The following is a 19,439-nucleotide window of genomic DNA, read 5'->3' as shown; positions in this document are numbered from 1 at the left end:
AAGTCCCTAGTATAGAGCACCATGTGTGCCCAAGGCCTGTAAATCGAATGTTACTAGTGGGCCTGCAGCACTGATTGTGTCACCCACATGAGTAGCCTCGTAAATATGTCTCAGACCTGCCACTGCAGTGTCTGTGTGGGCAGTTTTAAACTGCCATTTCGACCTGGCAAGTGCACCCACTTGCCAGGCCCAAACCTTCCCTTTTACTACATGTAAGGCACCCCTAAGGTAGGCCCCAGGCAGTCCTAAGGGCAGGGTGCAGTGTATTTAAAAAGTAGGACATGTACTGGTGTGTTTTAAATGTCCTGAAAGTGAAATACTGCTAAATTCAGTTTTACGTTTTTCACTTTTGCAAGGTCGATCTCTCTCATTGGGTATCATGGGGATTGCCTTGAAATATGTTATAAGAGTAATTTCCCATTGGGAGCAGATAGAGATCTGGAGTTTGGGGTCTCTGAATTCACAATTAAAAAATATAACTTTTGGTGAAGTTGGTTTTTGAATTGTAAGTTTGAAAATGCCACTTTTAGAAAGTGGGCATTTTCTTTTTTTAACCATTCTGTGCCTCTACCTGTTTGGGGAATACCCGTCTGGGTCAGGATGACAGATGGGCTGTTTGTGCATTAACTCTAGACAGTCACACAAAGGGAGATGAGGTGTGCCCTGCTTATCCTGATGGCCCATCACCGGGCTGATGGATCTTCCTGAGCTAGAGTGGTGGGAGGAGCTGACACTTGCACCTGAATAGGGCTGTGCCTGTCCTCACACAAAGCAGTCTCCAACCCCCTGGAGTGTGTCTGGGGCAAGGGAAGGGCAGGGTCTTGTGCACTACAAAGACTTCTTTATGAAGTTTGACCACTTCAAAGATAGAAATGGGTATAAGTACTGGACGTCTGACAGCACATAGTTAGAATCCTTCTGGACTGAGGACATATTGCCAGGAAGAAGAGTTGGATGCTGTAGGAGGGATTGCCACTCTGCCTGTTGCTTTGGTGTGCTGTCCTGCTGCTTGCTGCTACTGTCTTGAGAGTGAAAGGATTAAGTTGGCTTTCTACAGCCTGCTTCCAAAGGTTCTCCAAGAACCTTGGACAGAGCTTGCCTCCTGTTAAGAAGTCTCAGGGACATCAAAGACTTCACCTGCCAGCACCTGGGCTCTTTTGCTGAGAGTCCTGACTTGCCGAGTAGTGTCAAATCCAGTTCCTGGGCCCTTGGGTGTGAGTTCTGGTGTACCAAGGAAGAAACAAGTGTATCGACCTCCAGAACAGTTGTGGTCCTGGCTGAGTGCAACAGCCGTGACTGATGCAGCAGGCCTCACACTCTGAAGTCCCGCCACAGCCTGAGTCCAAAGTGCTATGTCACCAATGTCCATGGCACCCAACTCCGCTGCAGCATCTGTGGCCTTGTGGTGTGACCACGACACTGCCAAGTCGACGCCTCATGTCTTGACCTGCTGGATCCATTGACCTTGCCTTGATATAAGGAACAGATGCCTGGCAGCCAACACCTCATCACCTCCCTTGCAACCATGAGGAACCGACACCTCACCTCCCCTGCCTAGCAGTAAGGAACTGACCCCTCAACTCCCCAGTGGCAGTAAGGAACCAATGCCACAATGGCTCCAGTGACACCTGACCTCACCTCCCTGATTCCGTGCAATGTCTTTGTTTCCTCATCGATTTTCAAGATACTATACCTGGGGTCTGTGTGACTCCGTGACTGACCCGCACTCCCTCGCAAGTGGGGTCAGACTGTTGGAGACGACTCCGTCAAGACATCGTGATAGCCCCAGTTGGAGCTATTGTGTTTCTAAGTGCTATACTAAGATTTCATCTTTGAAATTTAGTATCTTTGCTTGTGTATGTTGGGTTTTTGTCATTTTGATCTTGTGTTACTCAGATAAATATTGGCTATGTTACTTAACTGGTGTGGAGTACTTTTGTGGTGTTGTCACTGTGTGTGTACAAAAACAAAATTACACATTGTCTCTGAGCTATGCATGACCGCTCATGCCAAGCTATCAAGGGAGTGAGCAGGGGTTACACTGACTAGAGGGAGGGTCCCTACTTGGACAGGGTGCAAACCACTGCCAAATACAGACCCCATTTCTAACAATCAGTAAAAACATTCTTTGTTTTAGGATGCAAAATGAAGACATATGGTCGAGCCATGCTTTAAAGTTTTATAGTGTGGCACATAAATCCTACATTTCAGATCTCTTTATATATATTATGAAAACACACGTTTGTCTGGAGTGCATATATTCATTATGGCTAATCAGTTGTTCATTTGTTATCCAAACAGAACCTTGTCTGTGTGGTCACAATCCTGTTATTGGTTAACCTGTCAGCCCAAGTTGTGAGGGAAGGAGTAAAACAAATGAAGTAGCTGCGTCACCATTTATTTCTCACTCACAAAGAATATCATTAAAAAGGCTATTTTTTGTAGTTCCTCTTGCTTGTGAGGTGGTCATAGGAGTTGGTAATTGAGGGAGTTCCTTTGAACTAAGGGTACTGAAGTTGTTACAGTTTAATAGCCACTCCCATTTGTACAATAGGAAGACTGAGGTATTCTCAGTAATGCATTTTTCTCATATCAAATGTATTCCACTCTGATTTTAACTTCAAAACGTTCTTGGAATAACTCTCCTCTGGCTATGTAAAAGAATCCTGCATAAAAAAAAAACCTTTTTGCTGTAACTCTGCATGCAAGACTCGCCCACAGCAACAACTGAATTCTGTGGTCTTGGAAGCCAGTCCAACACAGTGTCTATCATTACTCTTCACATAGGACCAGGACCCAAGTGAGGTGGAGTTTGTGCTGCAGGGACGGTCAGGGCATTAAGGATTCCAAAACAGTGGGAGTCACAAACGTTTGAGCACTGTTGAATGTGTATTAAGCAAAACAACCCCTTCCCTGCAGAAGATCAACCATATACAAACCTGTGTAGACAGTGTAGTTCTCTTTTCCCCAACCCCTCACTGGCAACTATATGAGCTAAAAATACTGTACAGCTATTGCCTTAACATTTTAAATGATTTATTTCTAGTTTAGGTGCACTGAGGCGCAGTAGATAGTTTGCTCGCTGGTCAAGGGATTTTCCACACTCCAGCCAAAGTGATATTTTGCACCTACTTCCATGTCAAAATTACAAGGTTGCATGTTTCCTGACCATTGGTGCTTTATCTGATGATGCTCTAGTCCACTCCACCAGCCCGACACGCAGCACGTCGGGTTAAACATCTTCCTTGTTTGTAGAAATTCATATATTTTGGGAAACATGGTTACTCAATTATGAAGCCATGCATTAGTGCTTAGCATACAGAAAACGATACTTCTACAGAAAAGCCTTATGCCTGCTAGGCGTTTGAGATATCTGCGCACATAAGGCGGCTGTGGGTACTTTGCGCACCCCACAACGTATACAGTTTGTTTTCAACGTTGCTTATGCAAAGTATTCCGTTCCTATATATAATCCATGGCCATTTGTTTGTTGTACTCGTTATGTTTCCACAGACATCCATCTACCCAGGGGCGTAACGGACTCCCATACACAGTCTTGTCACATGTCACGCATCTCGCGTTAGAATAACGCATATCCGGCCATTTTCCTGAATTACCGCAATGCCTGAGATTGTCACACGAAAGAACCGTGTCCTGAAGTGCGGTAAAACATTCTTGTTCCAGTTGCTCACTTTGCTAGTTTAGTTAGGGGTAGTTTTTATCAAAGGCCACAAGGTGGTGCTGGTGTAAAATGTGAGGCATAGAATTCTCAATATATTACGATATTTCTATGGTTCCCTCATCTTCATCGCTTGATTTCACTTGCGAGAAAGTGTCACTCATAGGGTGCCACCTGTCCTTAATTTTCACGGCATGCCCGTAATTTCGCCCTGCCGTCCGTTGTCCATGATGAAAGGCTTAACGAACAGCATTTGTCCATAATTTTAGCCTTTCACCTCAAGGACAAAACGTAATTAAAACAGATCAGTTTCCCCAGCTAGACGGAAAGCCAGCGAGTCTCCTGTGTTCCCAGGTAGGGAGGGGCAGACAGATAAGAAACAGTCCTGCTTTTCAGGGTGTCTTCTTCCCTAAAGATATGCAAATGTGGGCAACTGGTGAACCTGCAAATGCAAAGGGGCTTGGAAACCTGCATCGCCTTTAATCAAAGGAGTCAGTTGAAGCTTTTGGATGACATTTGAAGATATTTTTCTTTTAGAGGGGCGCCATAATGGTATTCCAAGGTGAGCTGATGAGTGTGTGGTTTTAATGGACTGTTATAAGAAATGTTAGTACTAGGTATAAACTGTATATTATTCAAATCTGTATTTTAGAAGACTTTTTTTATTTAACCGAAATGTATTTGCGTATTTTGTAGTAGCCTATATTATGATGTGTTTAATGCATGTTTAAAATAAGGGCTTACACATTCACAGTTCTGTCAGGGACCTCTGTACCTCATAGTACTAACAAACATTGGCAAGAGTTATTGGCTTTGCCAATGTGTTTTAGCCATGGTGTACACCACCGTGGCTGCTGTTCAGCATGACTAAAAGTTAGTGGCATAGTGGTGTTAAGTGAAGTGGAGTGGCATAGGAGCAATGGCATAAAGCACAGTGATGCAGAATAGAGTGCAGTGGGGGTACAGTGCAGTTGTTTGAAGTGCATTGGTGTAGAGTGCAGTGGCATACAGTGGTGTGGGCAGAGTAGAGTGACATAGAGTGCAGTGGAGTAGAGGGGCATATAATAGAGTGGCAGAGAGTGCAGTAGTGTAGAGTGGTGCAGTGGCATAGAATTCCGAGTAGACTTGCATGGCATAGAGTGCAGTGGCAGAGAGTAGTGCATAGTATAGTGCTGTAAAATGCAGAGGCGTGCAGTGGCATAGAATGCAGTGGCGTAGAATGCAGTGGTACAGAGTAGAGTGGTGTAGAGTACAGTGGCGGAGAGTGCAATGTTGTAGAGTGTCAGTGCAGTGGTACAGAGTGGCGTAGACTACAGTGGTGCAGAGTAAAGGACAGTGGGGTAAAGTGCAGTTGTTTAGAGTGCATTGGCATAGAGTGCAGTGGCATACAGTGGCATGGAGCAGAGTAGAATGGCCTTGAGTGGAGTAGAGTGGCAGAAAGTGCAGTGGCGTAGAGTGGTGCAGAGTGGAGTATACTTGCATAAAGTACAGCGGCGTAGGGTGGAGTTATGCAGAGTAGAGTGGTATAGAGTGTATTGGTGCAGAATGCAGTAGTACAGAGTAGGGTGATCTAGAGTATAGTGGCAGCCAGTGCAGTGTTGCAGAGTAGAGTGTCAGAGTGCAGTGGTGTATTCTGCAGTTGTTTAGAGTACATTGGCGTAGAGTGCAGTGGTTTAGAGTGCAGTGGGGCAGAGTGGCATAGAGTGCAGTGCGTAGAATAGATTGTTTCAGAGTAGAGTGCAGTGGCATAGAGTGGAGAGGAGCAGGGTAGGGTGCAGTGGCATAGAATGCAGTGGCTCAGAGTTGTAAAGTGGATTGTTTCACAGCAGAGTGAAGTGGCGTGGAGTGGAGAGGTGCAGGGTAGAGTGGAGTTGCGTAGAGTGGCATAGAGTGTGATGGCATAGAGTAAAGGGATGTAGAGTGCCATGCCATAGAGTGCAGTGGTGCAGAGTGAATTAGAGTGACGTACAGTGTATTGATGTAGAGTACAGGGGCATAGAGTTGAGTGTTACAGAGTAAAGTGCACTAGCGTAGAGTGTATTAGCATAGAGTGCAGTGGTGTACAGTGCAGTGTTTCAGATTGACATATAGTGGAGTTGTGTGGACTAGATTGGTGTTGCCTAGACTGGAGTGGTATAGCATGCAGAGGCGCAGAGCACAGTGGTGTAGAGAGCGTAAAGTACATTGGCGTAGAGTGGTACAGCGTGGAGTAGAGAGGCGTAGTGTGGAGTGACAGAGTGCGGTGACATAGAGTGGAGAGGAGTGCAGTGTCCCACAGTGCAGTGGCATGGAGTGGTGTGAAGTGGAGTGATGCAGAGTAGGTTGCAGTGGTGTGGAGTGGAGTGATGCAGAGCACAGTGGAGTGTGCATGGTTTGGTAACCCACTGCCATTACAGACAACACGTTTGATTGAAATGGCCATTACATTGAACAGACATATAGTTTTTTAAATAAAACTATACAGTGGACAGACGATGATGTGTGGAAATTGCATCACCTAATGTAATGATTTGTTTTAATCAAATAAAGGTGTTTGTTTCCAGCACAGTTCAGAATTAACAAAAATCTGCTTCATTTTACTGCTAATTCTGATATATTCCGAAGATTATTTAAATGTTGTCATGTGATAGAACAAACTCTTTCCTAACCCCAGTATCCAGCAAGATTGTCGCATAAATCCTTTCACTTTGAAGTCCGAGAAAGAAAAGTAAGCACTAAGTTCCCACTGAAGACAAAGCATGACATTTGACCTTGTTCCTTGAATGTACAGCAAATGTGATGAGATAAGAACAAGATTTACAGGCCTGTTTAGAGAAAGGGAGCACTTGGAAGGATACTGTAAATAAGATTTGGGCAAAGGAAAGAACAAACTCAAGCTGCATGGCCTAAAACAAATAAAGCCAGCAAATTGAAAGCAACCAAATATGAGTTACAAACCACAAGGCCAATGGCAAGCAATGGCCAGAATGAATTCCCAAGGAAGCTCTATGAATGTTCTTAAAGTGACAGCCATGGGATACTTTGTGGGGAAAGTCCACTATTTTAGTCCAGTCTGTATCTTGCAGAGGTTTGGCCACATCAGTCACCCAGGTAGTATGACGAGAAGACATGAAGTGGTCTGCATGTTGCAGGAAAGGTCTATACACCCATTCTATCAATTTGCCACCAGTCCCTATGATGTAGAGCATCTGGCACACCTCATGTAGAGTTAGTGGTAGGTAGCAGACATGAAATAGGGCATTTAATGATTGTTTAAGGTGGTTGTAAATAAGGAGTTGACCGGGGTGAAGATGTAGTTTGCCACAAGGGTTTGGAAATTTAGTAGCTAGCCGTCCAGAAACAAATGCCCCAATTTTAAGATACCTGTAGCATGCCACTGATTGAATTGCTCTGAGCCCAGCCGTCCTGTGCGAGCCGAAAGGCTTCGCAAAGGTAGCGCAGGAGCACAGTGTTTCTTCGTGTCAGTGAGTTTACAGGTTCTACAAGGCAAGAGAAAGTTGTGCTTGATAACCCCGGATGGTGATCCGTAGAATGGTCAGTAGGAAACAATGAGCAGTGCTGTGAGCCCTCCTTAAAAGTCTTTACGGATAAACCCCATCTCATGCAGGTTGGTGGGCAGAAGGCCAGCGAGCCATCCATCAGACCGGTTTATCTGAATAATAGCGTTCTAAGTCCAGAAGGCCTAATCCACCTGCAGTCATGGGTAGCTTTAGAGTGGAAAGAGCTACTCGATGGCGCTTGAGCGACCAAATCAGATGTGTGTCATGTCTGAAGAAGGAATGAAGGATGAGCAGGGCAAGGTTTGCAAAATAATATTATCATCGGGGTAGCCCACCATCTTCACTAGTGCCACGTGGCCCACTACAGAAGAGAAGACCAAAAACAAAACTGGGCTCAGAGGGATAGTGATGTTTTTCTGAGATTTCCATCCTGCAAATCAGTGGGAGAATGGTAGATACTAATCACTAGGTATCGAAAGGTAACTGGTTCTTACTGTGTATAAAGGGGAAAACAGTGCCATATGTTAAAGAAATACTAATTACATTTTATTTTTTTTACATTTTGTTTGTGCAATTAACATCCCAAATATTTTGAAGATTCTATGTGTACTTAACGCTTAGGGATAACACAGATCATTAGTTTGGCTTTTGCTCAATTTCAAAACCATTTTAAGACATGGACAAAGTGGGCAATTGCCTTGCATAACCTTGCAAGGAGTCTGGCCCCTGCTCACCCTTCACAAGCACAAACAGCGGACCATTGCACCAGAAGAGTTTGCCAAAGTGGGTGGGTGCTGTTAGGTTCAACCACTTGACAGTGCCTCATCTGTTTCTCTCCTGTCTGCAGGGACACCTCCCAGGTACCCAATACATTCTGATAGTCTTGGTGGCCCCATCTTGGCTGATTTTAGGAATTGTCCCACCTTGTTCTTCTCTTCCTTATTTATCCAGTTCTTAGCAACATCCCTTTGGATCAGTTGCCGTGGATTTCCCATTTTATCTCGATTTCATCCTCCTCTTTTATTATCTTTGATTGTTAGTCCTGGCTCCTAGTTCTGAGATAAATGTAGAGTCCCATACATACACTCTAGTGCTGTGAGACCACAGACAAATTGTGGGTACCTCACATTCTGACATTAGGTGTGAGACTGTGGTCCACACTAACTGTCCTGCCTCGTTACATTTGTTTTAGGTTGAAAGTCCATGCGTGGTAGGGATCAGCTGGATGTTTTTGTTCAATTTGTTTAAACTGGCATAAGGTTTCCCAAACTGTTTCCCAGGGGTTTTAAAATGTTCAGACACATAATCAAAATGTTGCTGTTACTTTCTCTTTAAGAAATATTGGGTAGATTTGGGTTGGGGTGATGTCCTTGACACAGTGCTGAAGGGCATTCATTTACTACTGAACAAGGACATAACATGACACCTGAATGTTGCATACCAGGAGGCAATCACAAAATGACCACAGTGAATAAATAGTGCTATGTTAAAAAAGAGTAAATAAATGAACTGATAACACAGTGAGGCATGGCATCTCTTGGGTGTGTCTGTAAAACTGACATATGTTCTTGAATTTCTACCCTGACTTTTTTCACTTTGTCCTGAATTTTTTACGGTCCTGTCCAGAAGTTTCCTCAATGCCAGGTGGTCACCCTAGTCACTCATAGTCCTTGAAATGTCACTCGTAGTTACACTGAAGGTATGAAAGAGTCACACATAGCAGTCTGATACCTTGGCAGCTATGCCTACAGCCCCGTGGTGCCGGGGAGGGGGCCTGGTCTTCTACACATCACGAAGGACCCAGTCAGCCTATCAGCCCGAGTGTATGGGTATTGCCAGGGGCCTTCTCATCTTCCCTTGCAGGGCCCTCCTAAGATTTCCTTACACCACTTCATTCTACCATGTGTCTATTCTTGATAAGAAGGGGTTTCCTTCTTTCTGTCAGTGGAGTACAGAGGGGCAGTAACCCGCCGATCTACCCGTCGGTCCCGGAGGCTCTTAAGCACGGCTGACTGGGAAGCCCTACACCATGTATTCTCATCCCGGGCGACGTCTCGGGACCTCTGCCGAGGTCGAAGGTTGTTGTGCTGCTAGTTGAGGGGTCGTGCTCTTAACGTGTGTCAGAACTTGCTCCCTGCCGGTCGCAGTGCGTCAGCGCCCTTTGGGTTTCGCAGAGGGCTTTACTCGTTCTATTTTTGGGAACGCCCTGAGCTGCCTGCCGTTGCTATATAAACCCTCCCCAGACGAGCACAATTTTCTTTCCTCCTGCCTCCCGACGCAGCTGTTTCGGCGCATCCCCTCCCTGTAAGTATGAGCCTTAATGTAAACACGTCTGCTGCAGACCTGTGCTCCCGCCACCACAACAAGCGCCCGCCAACCGGGCTTGTCTTTCGCTGCTCGGGTCAGAATGGGCTCTGCTAATGTATACAGTTGGCACTGCAGTTAATATACAGTGATGGCTATTACTTTTTGATAGTGCAGTTGACATTTAAAATGACGTGTCGGCGTCGAAGCCCAATAATGTAAGTGCCACAAGAGAGCGAAAGCATTTGTGTACATGACCAGTGTGAGGTGTTGTTAGCAACGGTTTTAATTGCCGACTCTTCTGCAGTGTGATCACCTGACTGCAGAACAAAGGTCCCTTTCCCCTGAATGTTAAATGTCAGGCGAGGAGAGTCTCGTACGTCAATATTTGCTGAGCTGTGGCATTGTGCGAAGCACCTGCTAGACTACTTGTTTATTTTGCATAAACAACTTGACTTCGTATATAGGATTTCCATTAATTTATCCAAAGCTCGGCAGAAAATATATTAATTTATTTTAAGGTGAAAATACAAGAAAGGAAAAAGTGCACTTCTTCGTTTGAGTGATTGAATATTTTGACCGATTGTCAGTAAAACGGAATGAAAACAATGCATTCGCAGCATGTTATGTCCTACAAAACAAGGGCAGATGTAAATAGTAAGGTGTCCCTTCAGCACAGAGTTCATTTACCTTTTTGATTGATGCAGGTTAAAAGTTTACAAATAAATTGCAACAATCATTCGCTAGATTGATCTTCATTAAAGTGAAAAGGTGTAGTCTTGCTTAGCCTCGGGAGCATGTGAAAAGTGTGGAGTACTAATTTCACCGTGTTGGGGAAAGCCCGCTGTGTTAAAGAGGTTTACTTACTTTTCGTTGGCAGTTTGTATGCAAGCCTTGCATCTCTGGACCCTGCTTGTCACCTATGCGGTTGCACTAGGACAACACAGTCAAGAACCGAAGAATCAGGACTACCCTGATCCCAACTCAAAGGTACAACTTCAAAACTTGTGTCAGTTCTCAAATGTGGACCAGGAATATTGTGGCTTTCTAAACTGGATTAAAAACTACACCGTAGCCGCGGGGTTGCAGTGGGGCTTAGTTGTAATACATTCTCAAGCCACTTCAGCTCTGTTTTTTGTTCAGGTTTTTGGAACATGGATATCCCGTTGATTGGTTATTTCGACACTACACATTTAAGCCTCCCCCCGCCCCCACCTGTTGTTCTTTTCTGTTTGCTTGCCTGCTGAGAATCGTGCACTGTTGTTCACCGGTTCATATCCCGCTGCTTTCAGTTTACTACCTACTATCCTAAATTAACACTAGCTCTCTCAGGCAATTCACATTGGTGTGTACGCCATTACAAGAAAGGCTGTTGACTCCTGATTCCGATCCAGTCCATGATGTGAGCAGGACCCTCACTGTTATTTTCCAGTTTGCCTTCGTTGTAGAGATTAACTCCTACTTGTCCTGGTTAAAACTGTTTATTAAGCAGGTTTCTGAGCTTGGCGCTTGAACTCCGTTTCTTCTACTGCTGCCATTCTGTGGCATAGAATACTAGTGCAGCACCTGATGTGAGTACAGGGCAGAGGCAGTAGACAGGCTCCGCATATGATCCTCCAAGGAATTGTGCACTGGCCAACAAGACACATTTCTACCCATAACCTGTCTTGAAGGACTCCAGAGCTCTCAGCAGCTTCAGTCAGGCAGCGGCACTCATCCCCCAGAATGTAATCTACCAACATATGAAAGTGTTATCAGTCTTGTGCTATGAATGTGCATATCAGAACTGCACATTCATGGGATATGGGGAGAATAGCTTGGCCTCAACTCCTCTCTCCTTAACATAATGCCCCCAAAGCATTTTTTTAAATTAATTAATTGTTTTTGTATAGCACTGTTGCAGTCAGGCAGCAGTTTGTGTGTTTGTAGAGTAAGAACAATGGGAAGGAAACCAGGGGACAAACCCTAAAGATGTGTAGGGAATCCAGTCCCGAGGCTTTCTGAAATCTATGATTCTTCACATATTTCACAAACAGTTATGGTGCTGTCTGACGTGACCTCGAGGCAACTTAACCTACGCAGGCTTTGAGCACATGGGGCAACGTTTGTGTAGCTGGTACCCCAGTGGAGAACTTTTGCCTCCAACCTTTTCAGTCTGTCACCTTTTGCATGCACTAACAGCTAACAGTGTGAGTCATATGACTTGCCTATGTGCGTATTGCTAATTTCATAGTGCAATTTAACTTGAGAGCAAAGCACCACTGACCAAAAGGTGCTGCGGAAACAGATTTAGGTTAACTTAAGGGATGGAAAGGAAGTAGTTATCAGTTGTTCTAGGTTGAGATTTGGTTGGATCCAGCAAAGGCACCACTAGTCGATAATACCACTGTTTACAAATACGTTTATAAAATCAAGTTATTTTAAGATTCAAACAAATTTGATGTGCAGCTGGTTATGGCCTCGCAAGAAGGACCTCCTTTCTACAAACTTAGTATCCTTTTAAGGACAACTGAAGTGTAAATTGCAGCTATGTACCTTGTTTGCAAAGTATGATACCTTTGTAGCAATTGTAAGACCCTATAAAACCCCAAATGTCGGTCCATAGTACAGTGCATGTTTTAAACGAGTTGGTGCATAGGGGACTACATTTTGTTCTTGAATGACCCATCAGGGAGAACATTTTACTCTGAATTTGGTGTTTCAGATGGACTACGAAAGAGCAAGATACTTAACTAATCATGCTTATTTTTCGCAAGAATCAATCAGTGTAGTCTTGTTTAGCAGACAAGTGCTATCCAGTAGAAGGATAATGGACCTGAAAGCTTAAAATATTGCCTTGGCGCGCTCATAACTACACCCTGCTGTCCACAGGTTCCTGAATCATGCTACGCGTCCCATCCATACCCCAGGTTCAGGCATTCTTCCATATAAACATTATTTTGATGCATTCCTAGACTGTAGGGAGTAATGGTAGTGCATGCAGAATCTAGGAAGTAAATAATTGCTAATGCCAGTAATTGATGTTACTTGTTAGTAAGCCTGTTCTTTTCTCTTCAAGGACTCCCTTTCATGAAGTTACACCATAGACTTTTTTTAAAGTAATATCCACCTCGAGGGGATCTTATTAGGCGTATTTCATGCAAGATATAATGATGGAAGTAAGCTTCACATACCTAAACTTCAATCCTAAAATTAGCTTCTACGCAATATTGTTATAGTTATGGAGTCTCATTAATGTATTTCCTCTGAGGAACATGAACAGGTCTTCCTGAATGGTTGGTTTTAGACTTGTGTGCCTTGGGCAAAAGGTATAATGTGGGTAACGTAGGGTGAAGATTTTTCAAAAATGGTACCCTTCTGTCTCTATCAAACACCTGTTCCTCAATGTACTCACTTTGTCCCAGTTTTGGATAATGATATCTTTATATTCTGTCATGGTGATAGCATAGCAATTCCTGTCACTCAATTGCCTCTGTGCCTCAGTGACATACTTATCAAGTGGCATAATACCTACATTCCCCTCCTTATCTGCTGGTCTAATTACTATACTGTTATCAGCCAGTGATTCCATTGCCTTCCTGTGTGACATATTCTTCTTAACTCTGCATTTACTCTTCTCTAATCTTCTGAGATGAAAAACTACTTTTTCATGAAAAGCATCATGCATGTCGAAATCCAGCATCAGAGTAAATTTGGTAATTTGGATTTAGGCTTGAGCTCTGTGGGGGCACTGTGATCAATACCATGTCCTGTTCTTCCAATATGTATTCATACCATAGTCTTGCAGTTCCACCAGTGTGGTAAACAAAATCATCAGTGTCACCAATGTTAAGACCATCCAACGTTGATGACCCAGTTCCTTGCGTCCTTTTTTGTTTTAAATAGCCCTGAATCGATTTAAAAAAAAAAAAAATTGAGTTGAAAGAAACTACATAATATTTTATGAAATAGATATCTCTTTTGTTTTTTTTACTGCACATTCAGAGATTGCGGATCAGCGTTATATAATCATTAACAGTCGTATTAACTGGTCTGCTCTTCTTGTTTATGTTCACTAAAGCGTATATGTGGTATGGGAAATAGTCACCCCATGCGTGAGCAAGGCTGTTATGCCGAAACGTGTTTCAGGGGCTGGACTTTCCTGAATAAAGCATTTTGAACTACATCTGGGGTCAAGGACAACAAGTGTTCATGTTTTTTTTGTCCTTGGGACAAGTAGGCCCAACACCCTGCAGCACAAACTCTTTGGCTGTCGGTTTACATGAAAGGGAACTGTTTGCAGTTGAGGTAATATTTGTGTCCCTACGTTAATGTTGTTCAAACTTGTATTTATGGTTCATTCATGCTGACCCTTTATTATTAAGGTGAGCAATCTAAATAAACGCTGTAAGGCCCCACTGCACTACAGACAGTGGCTCCCGTAAACAAAATGTTCGTACACACGTTTAAAAACGTAGACAATATGAGGCTACATATAATACGCTGATTAGATGCAAATGTTTGCAGAAGCTTGTAAGCTAGACTGATGATTCTTTGCTTTCGAAATAAAATGTAAAAAAAAATGCAAGTAGGAAAAAAACATTTTGCTAAATTACTGTGAACACTGAGGTACTATTTCTTTGAAGCATCATTTAGTATACTGTGTTGATGCATCCTAGTTTTTCTAGAAAATATTCATAATGGATAATCATTGTAATCGTTTTCAACAAGATTATGGGAAACATGAGCATAAATAAGCACTGGCAAAGCCAATTGATCTGATATTGGTGATTAGTCTTTTGGTTCTGTCAATGTGTGTTTTGTTTTGACATGGCTTTTGTAACACTTTATTGTTGTGGGAACTGTAAGGCCTTTACCTTGTCACAAATCTTGGCAAAAAGCAAAACACTAAACTGGTCTAAAAAAACACACATTGCCACAGTAGTTCCTCCTGGCACTGAACAAAACTACTTTGTGTGCCGAAAAAGCAGAATGCCTTCACTCACAGTAAAGCCAGCTGATAGATGGATATAGAGAGAAACTGAATTTTAATTAAAAACAAAATGTCTTGGTTAACGACAGACCTAACTGGGGGCCCAGTTCTTAAAGAAAGACACAAAAGTGCACCCATGGTATGTCTTTGCATTAGTGGCTTTCAGGATTTCACAAGAATTTAGATTGGGAGACCTGGAAATCATACTCCTAGAACATATTTGTGAACTGTATTTTAGCATGAGGAAATATGGATATGTAGATTTGCTCAGATGAAAATCTGTTGAGCATTCGCAAGTTCACTTTCCCTCCAACCACTTTTTCCCAGTTCTGGAAGAACTTCTACTTCTGCCCTTGCCGGAAGTAAATTTCCAACCTTTCTTGGTATAGGAAAAGATTAGAGAAGAGCGGGTAAAAATCCTTTAAACATGCATTTTAGTAGGTGTGCACAGACTCAGTCATTCCAGCCTTGAAACTATTACCTACTGCTTCATCCAGCCCCAGTATGTAGATCTGAGGAGAGGTGGCAAAATAAGTAAATTGCTATAGTAGAGTTTGAAATTGCTAGTATTCAAGCCCTACTAAAGTATTAGCACTGGCATAATCCTAGAGGCTATTATCAGAGCTCTTACATAATGAGATTGCTGCCATAATTTGTCACCGTTCTACATGACACCAAAGGGATGAGTAGATTGTTTTTTACAGGCAAGAAGATTTATGAAGCAACCTGTCCCATGGACCAGTAGCTATTTTATTAAATTCCACAATACTGAAAATGTGCAGACTTTATTTAATAATATAGATCCATGATTACATTGTACGTTTCCAGTTCATATGCGTTAAATTACGAGTGCACAGGAGGTGAAGTTCATTTGACTCATTGAACATGAGCAAGATGTGAACATCTGTATCATGCTGTGTACTGTAGGTTGTTACTAGAAAGAAAATGCATTTAAAAATTGAATGCTAGTGAGCATATCAGGTCCTTGATTATTTTGTGATGACTGTATTTATTACCAGGTTTTACCATTAAAATGTTGCAAAAAATATATAATTTAGGGTGCTAGCCACATTCATGTAAGTCTAGATTAAGGTAAACATCTCCAAACATGAGTGATATGATAATTTTGGAGCCAGCAATACAATTACTGAGCTAATAATCTCTACATTATATGATAGGGGTATTACAAAGGAGCTTGAGGTAAAAAATGAAAGGATAAAGGTAGTGGCTTAGGCGAGGCTTTATAGATGGTAGTGGGTGAAGAGCACTTGAAAAATGTTGCAATGGAAGGTGGTGTGTGTGTCATGGGCTCACATACGAGGGATGGGGATGAATGCTGCTAGGCTGTAGGGAGTACAAGGAGAAAAGGAATAGATTAGTGTATCATTCTTGAATGAAGTATTTGGGTGAGGATATAAAGCATGGTGGGCGCAGGGGTGGCTGTGTGAGTTCTCTGTAGATAAACTATTAACCAAGTGGTTACATTGTGGTGGGAAGCTGATTGGATGGCAAGATGTAGTAGGTGAAGTCGATTACAGAGGGAGAAGTGGGGAGTCCTGTCCAGGTGGGAGAGTAAAGCCGGTAGCTAGTGCTGCTTAAAATGTATGGTCTGGTTATTTCCTGAAATAGAGGAGGGTTTTAGCTTGGCAGATCTGGTTTGTGATAATGTTCCAGTTCTATAGCCTTTCCAGAATAAATCCTCTTTGCCTTGTTGGATTTCTTGGGTTCCGGTCCTGCAATACTGCTGCAAATCTTTGTGACAATTCCCTTGTGGTATTTGTCTTGGTTGAAAGATACACTTGAGTGTCAGAACTGATAACCTTGTAGAAGATGCACTATGTTTTGAAAGTTTTGTGGATGTACAGAGGAAACCAGTGGAGTTCCTTGTAGGTCGATGCGATCATGTTTTGTTTTCAAAGTTCTTTGAGATGGGCCACTGCATTTGGGATGCATTTCTGGGGCATCGGCTGGATAGTAAAGGAAGGCAGCCAGAAGAGCTATATTGAGATGAGCTGTGGTCAAAATAAAATCCTCATTCTTCTTTTGTCCCCATAAATGTCCATTGTGGTCGAATCTAAATCTTAAAAAAACTGTCACAATTGAAAGTGGAATGCCTACATTGTTATACATTTACTGTATTTGTGCTTAAGGAGTTTGACATCTGCATGCTTCCATCATAATGTGTCCCTTTTCAATATTTTTCTTTCTCACAATTTGCTTTTTGTCATCTATGACTGTATATGTTATTTTAAAATTTAATTTCTTTGGATCACTTTTTCATTTTCAGTACAATTCTTTTTTTCAAAAAGCATGCTTCTGACTTAGAGTTGATGAAATACTAGTCGCTGATCAGATGTCGAGGTAACCCTCAAAAAAGGGTGAATACGAGGTGCTAAGTTCCTCCACTACCCCGGTCTAATGAAGACCTAGACACCAAAACTATCCAACAGTCAACACTCCTTTACAGAAAAAACAGTGGTTCTTGTTAATAATTTCAGTTTGTTAAATTCACATTGCCGCTTGGTGAGCCCACCTTTTTGTTTTAGACACAATTTTCTCCTCTTGAGTCCTTTTAAACAGTTTTCAAGAAAGTCAAGGAGCCAACTTTGGCGTCTGCAGTAGAACACCCCCTTAATATCTTATGGTGTGGATTGTTATTTTCTAAACAAAAGCACACAGTTATCCATAGGCGCACCGCTTACTGCACTATCCCCAGTACAGATAGGAAGGCTTCAGCTGAAGAAGTGACTTGAAAGATTTTGACATTTGTTGTTTTAAAATTTTGACATTTACCCCAAATAATTTAGATGAGCTTAAAGAGGTTGCAAATATTGAGGAATAACCTGAAGTGCTACCCATAACTGAACACTACCTACCCATACTAACCCGTATTCTTCCCTGAACACTAAAAAACATATACTGACCCTTTAAGCACTCTTCCCTAAAGTCTAAACATCCCTTACTACCCCTTAATGCTATGCTTCCCTTAATCCTATAAACACCTTACTGCTGCTTAACAGTACCCCTACCTGAACTCTAAAATCCTTACTCTCCACAATGCAACCCTTTCCTGAACTCTAAACCCCCCACCAATAATGCTACCCTTACCTGAACCCTCCAAACCCTTTGCTATCCTTTACCACTGCGTTCCCTTCATGTAAAAAAAAATATATATACTTCCCCCTTATTGCGATCCTACCCTAAACCCTAAATCACCCTGACTACCCCTTAAAACAGCCCTTCTCTGAACCATTCAAATCTCTAACCAACATTTTTCACTGTGCATCCCATACCCCTAAAACTCCAAAACCATCCCTTAATGCTACTCTTTCCTTTGTTTAAAAAAAAGTTACTGTCCCTTGAGGCTACCAATCCTTGAAAACTACCAACTCTTACTACCACTTATTAGTATCCTTTCCTGAATCTTAAAAATCCTTTACTAGGTCCTGTCCTCTTTCCACCCCACTGTAAAAGCTCTTCTGTACGCCTACCAGTACACCGACCTTTGCCCTAAAAAACATAGCTTTTAAAAAATATTTTTTGTAGCTAACTCTTTTTTGTCACTCTGTTTTTCAGTTGACAACATTTTTCACACAACTTTTTTTTCCAGTCTGCCTTTCCTCACACTATTTTTACTGCAAACTGTGAAATTGGTGGGTTTTACTCGAAAATAGAAAATAAGTACTCTATTAGGCAGTGGTCTTCAACTCAGCTTCCACCACAGTCCATGGGCTGTCGTGTGTGTTTTCTTTCATTCATTTATGTTTAATAAGGTTTTGTTGGCACCAAAGAACCAACAGAACGAAATATACCATGAATCCCACTCTATATAACTATAGGCACTACAGAAATTAGCAGTTGCTGCTCTAGATAAGTGCAGTGTTGATATCCAATACAGAAAAACAGTATCCTTCATCCATTTTATTACAATTTTATTATCCAAGTAATAAAACCACTGCATTAAAACTTACCACACGATAATATATGCCTCTGAAGGTAAACGGGTGGTTAAGTGCAAGAGCCACCTTTAGTTTCGTATTTTGTTTTACCCGATGATTCCTAGCCCACTAACCCCCTATCTTCCTGCTTTGACCAGGTAGAAACATTATGGCTGGGCCAGTGTGATTGTAATAAGCCAAAAGGGAAGAACTGCCCAAAACCTGTTTCAGAGCTTACCTTTGGAATATAGAAGTGCTGTTTCCATCTTTAGTATGAAAATGAGATGGAAACGTCCAGTTGGGTGCCGAGTTTTCTATACCAGATTCCCAGGTTGCCACACTACTTTTGTGCTCCATGACTGGGTTATCTACTGCTCACTCTCCTTGCCAAAGTAAGGCTTCCTGGAGGAGCTGCCTAGATTCTGCTTCAAAGGAGAGAGTTGACCAGCTGCTCAGGATGGACATTGGAGGTGCCCCTCCATGTGGAAAACATTTATCAGAAACTGAGGACTTGTATGGATCTGAGCTAGGACGAGCTAAAACTACCCATTACAGCATCCATAAAGGACCTGCAGCACTCCTGGCGGGTGAGACCTGGGTATCCTGAAGCGACCCTGTGGTGTCAGTTGATCTGAGTGATCCCGTTGGTGGAAGGTACTGGGAACTTTGTGTCCAGCTGAGTTCCATTGCTGAACTAAGCACCAATAAACCATGTGGCACTAAAGACTGAGCTGCAGTCTGCAGTCCTTGCAAAGAAGAACTAAGAATACGAGGAATGAGGCACATCAAAATAGGCTTACATCCACAATAGAATACGCACAAAGATCAGCATGTGCACAATTCAGCAAGGCTAGGGCAGAATCACTGCTCCTCGCAGTTTGTGGGCCATGCAGTGCACACTATGTCGAGCAATATGCTCCAACAGCAGAACGCAAGCAAGGTCTGTACAGCCAATGGACTAAGACAACAGAAAAGGCACAGTGCATACCCAGAAAATCCAGAAAGGGAGGGGATATCAAGATCGCCACTGCTAGGAAACAAGTGTT

The 19,439-nt window shown here is 42.6% G+C and overlaps 1 protein-coding gene across 6 annotated transcripts in view; it reads left to right on the top strand.

Annotated features, from left to right (window-relative positions):
• The window catches only part of NT5C3A (5'-nucleotidase, cytosolic IIIA), a 286,713-nt gene that overhangs the window by 111,421 nt on the left and 155,853 nt on the right, over window positions 1–19,439 (top strand). For 2 of the 6 annotated variants that reach the window (XM_069215482.1, XM_069215476.1), the window contains exon 2: window positions 10,364–10,473. The exons of 2 other annotated variants lie outside the window; for them this stretch is intronic. In XM_069215482.1, coding sequence (XP_069071583.1) covers window positions 10,369–10,473 — 105 coding nt within the window. In that variant the 5' untranslated portion in view covers window positions 10,364–10,368. Of the gene's footprint in view, window positions 1–9,284; window positions 9,484–10,363; window positions 10,474–19,439 lie in introns of those variants that run through there. 2 more of the 6 variants (XM_069215468.1, XM_069215481.1) reach the window with 2 other exon arrangements.

This window comes from Pleurodeles waltl, chromosome 2_1, assembly GCF_031143425.1.
Source record: "Pleurodeles waltl isolate 20211129_DDA chromosome 2_1, aPleWal1.hap1.20221129, whole genome shotgun sequence".
In the NCBI taxonomy this organism is placed as follows: domain Eukaryota; kingdom Metazoa; phylum Chordata; class Amphibia; order Caudata; family Salamandridae; genus Pleurodeles; species Pleurodeles waltl.
This window is presented reverse-complemented; position numbering and strand designations above follow the sequence as displayed.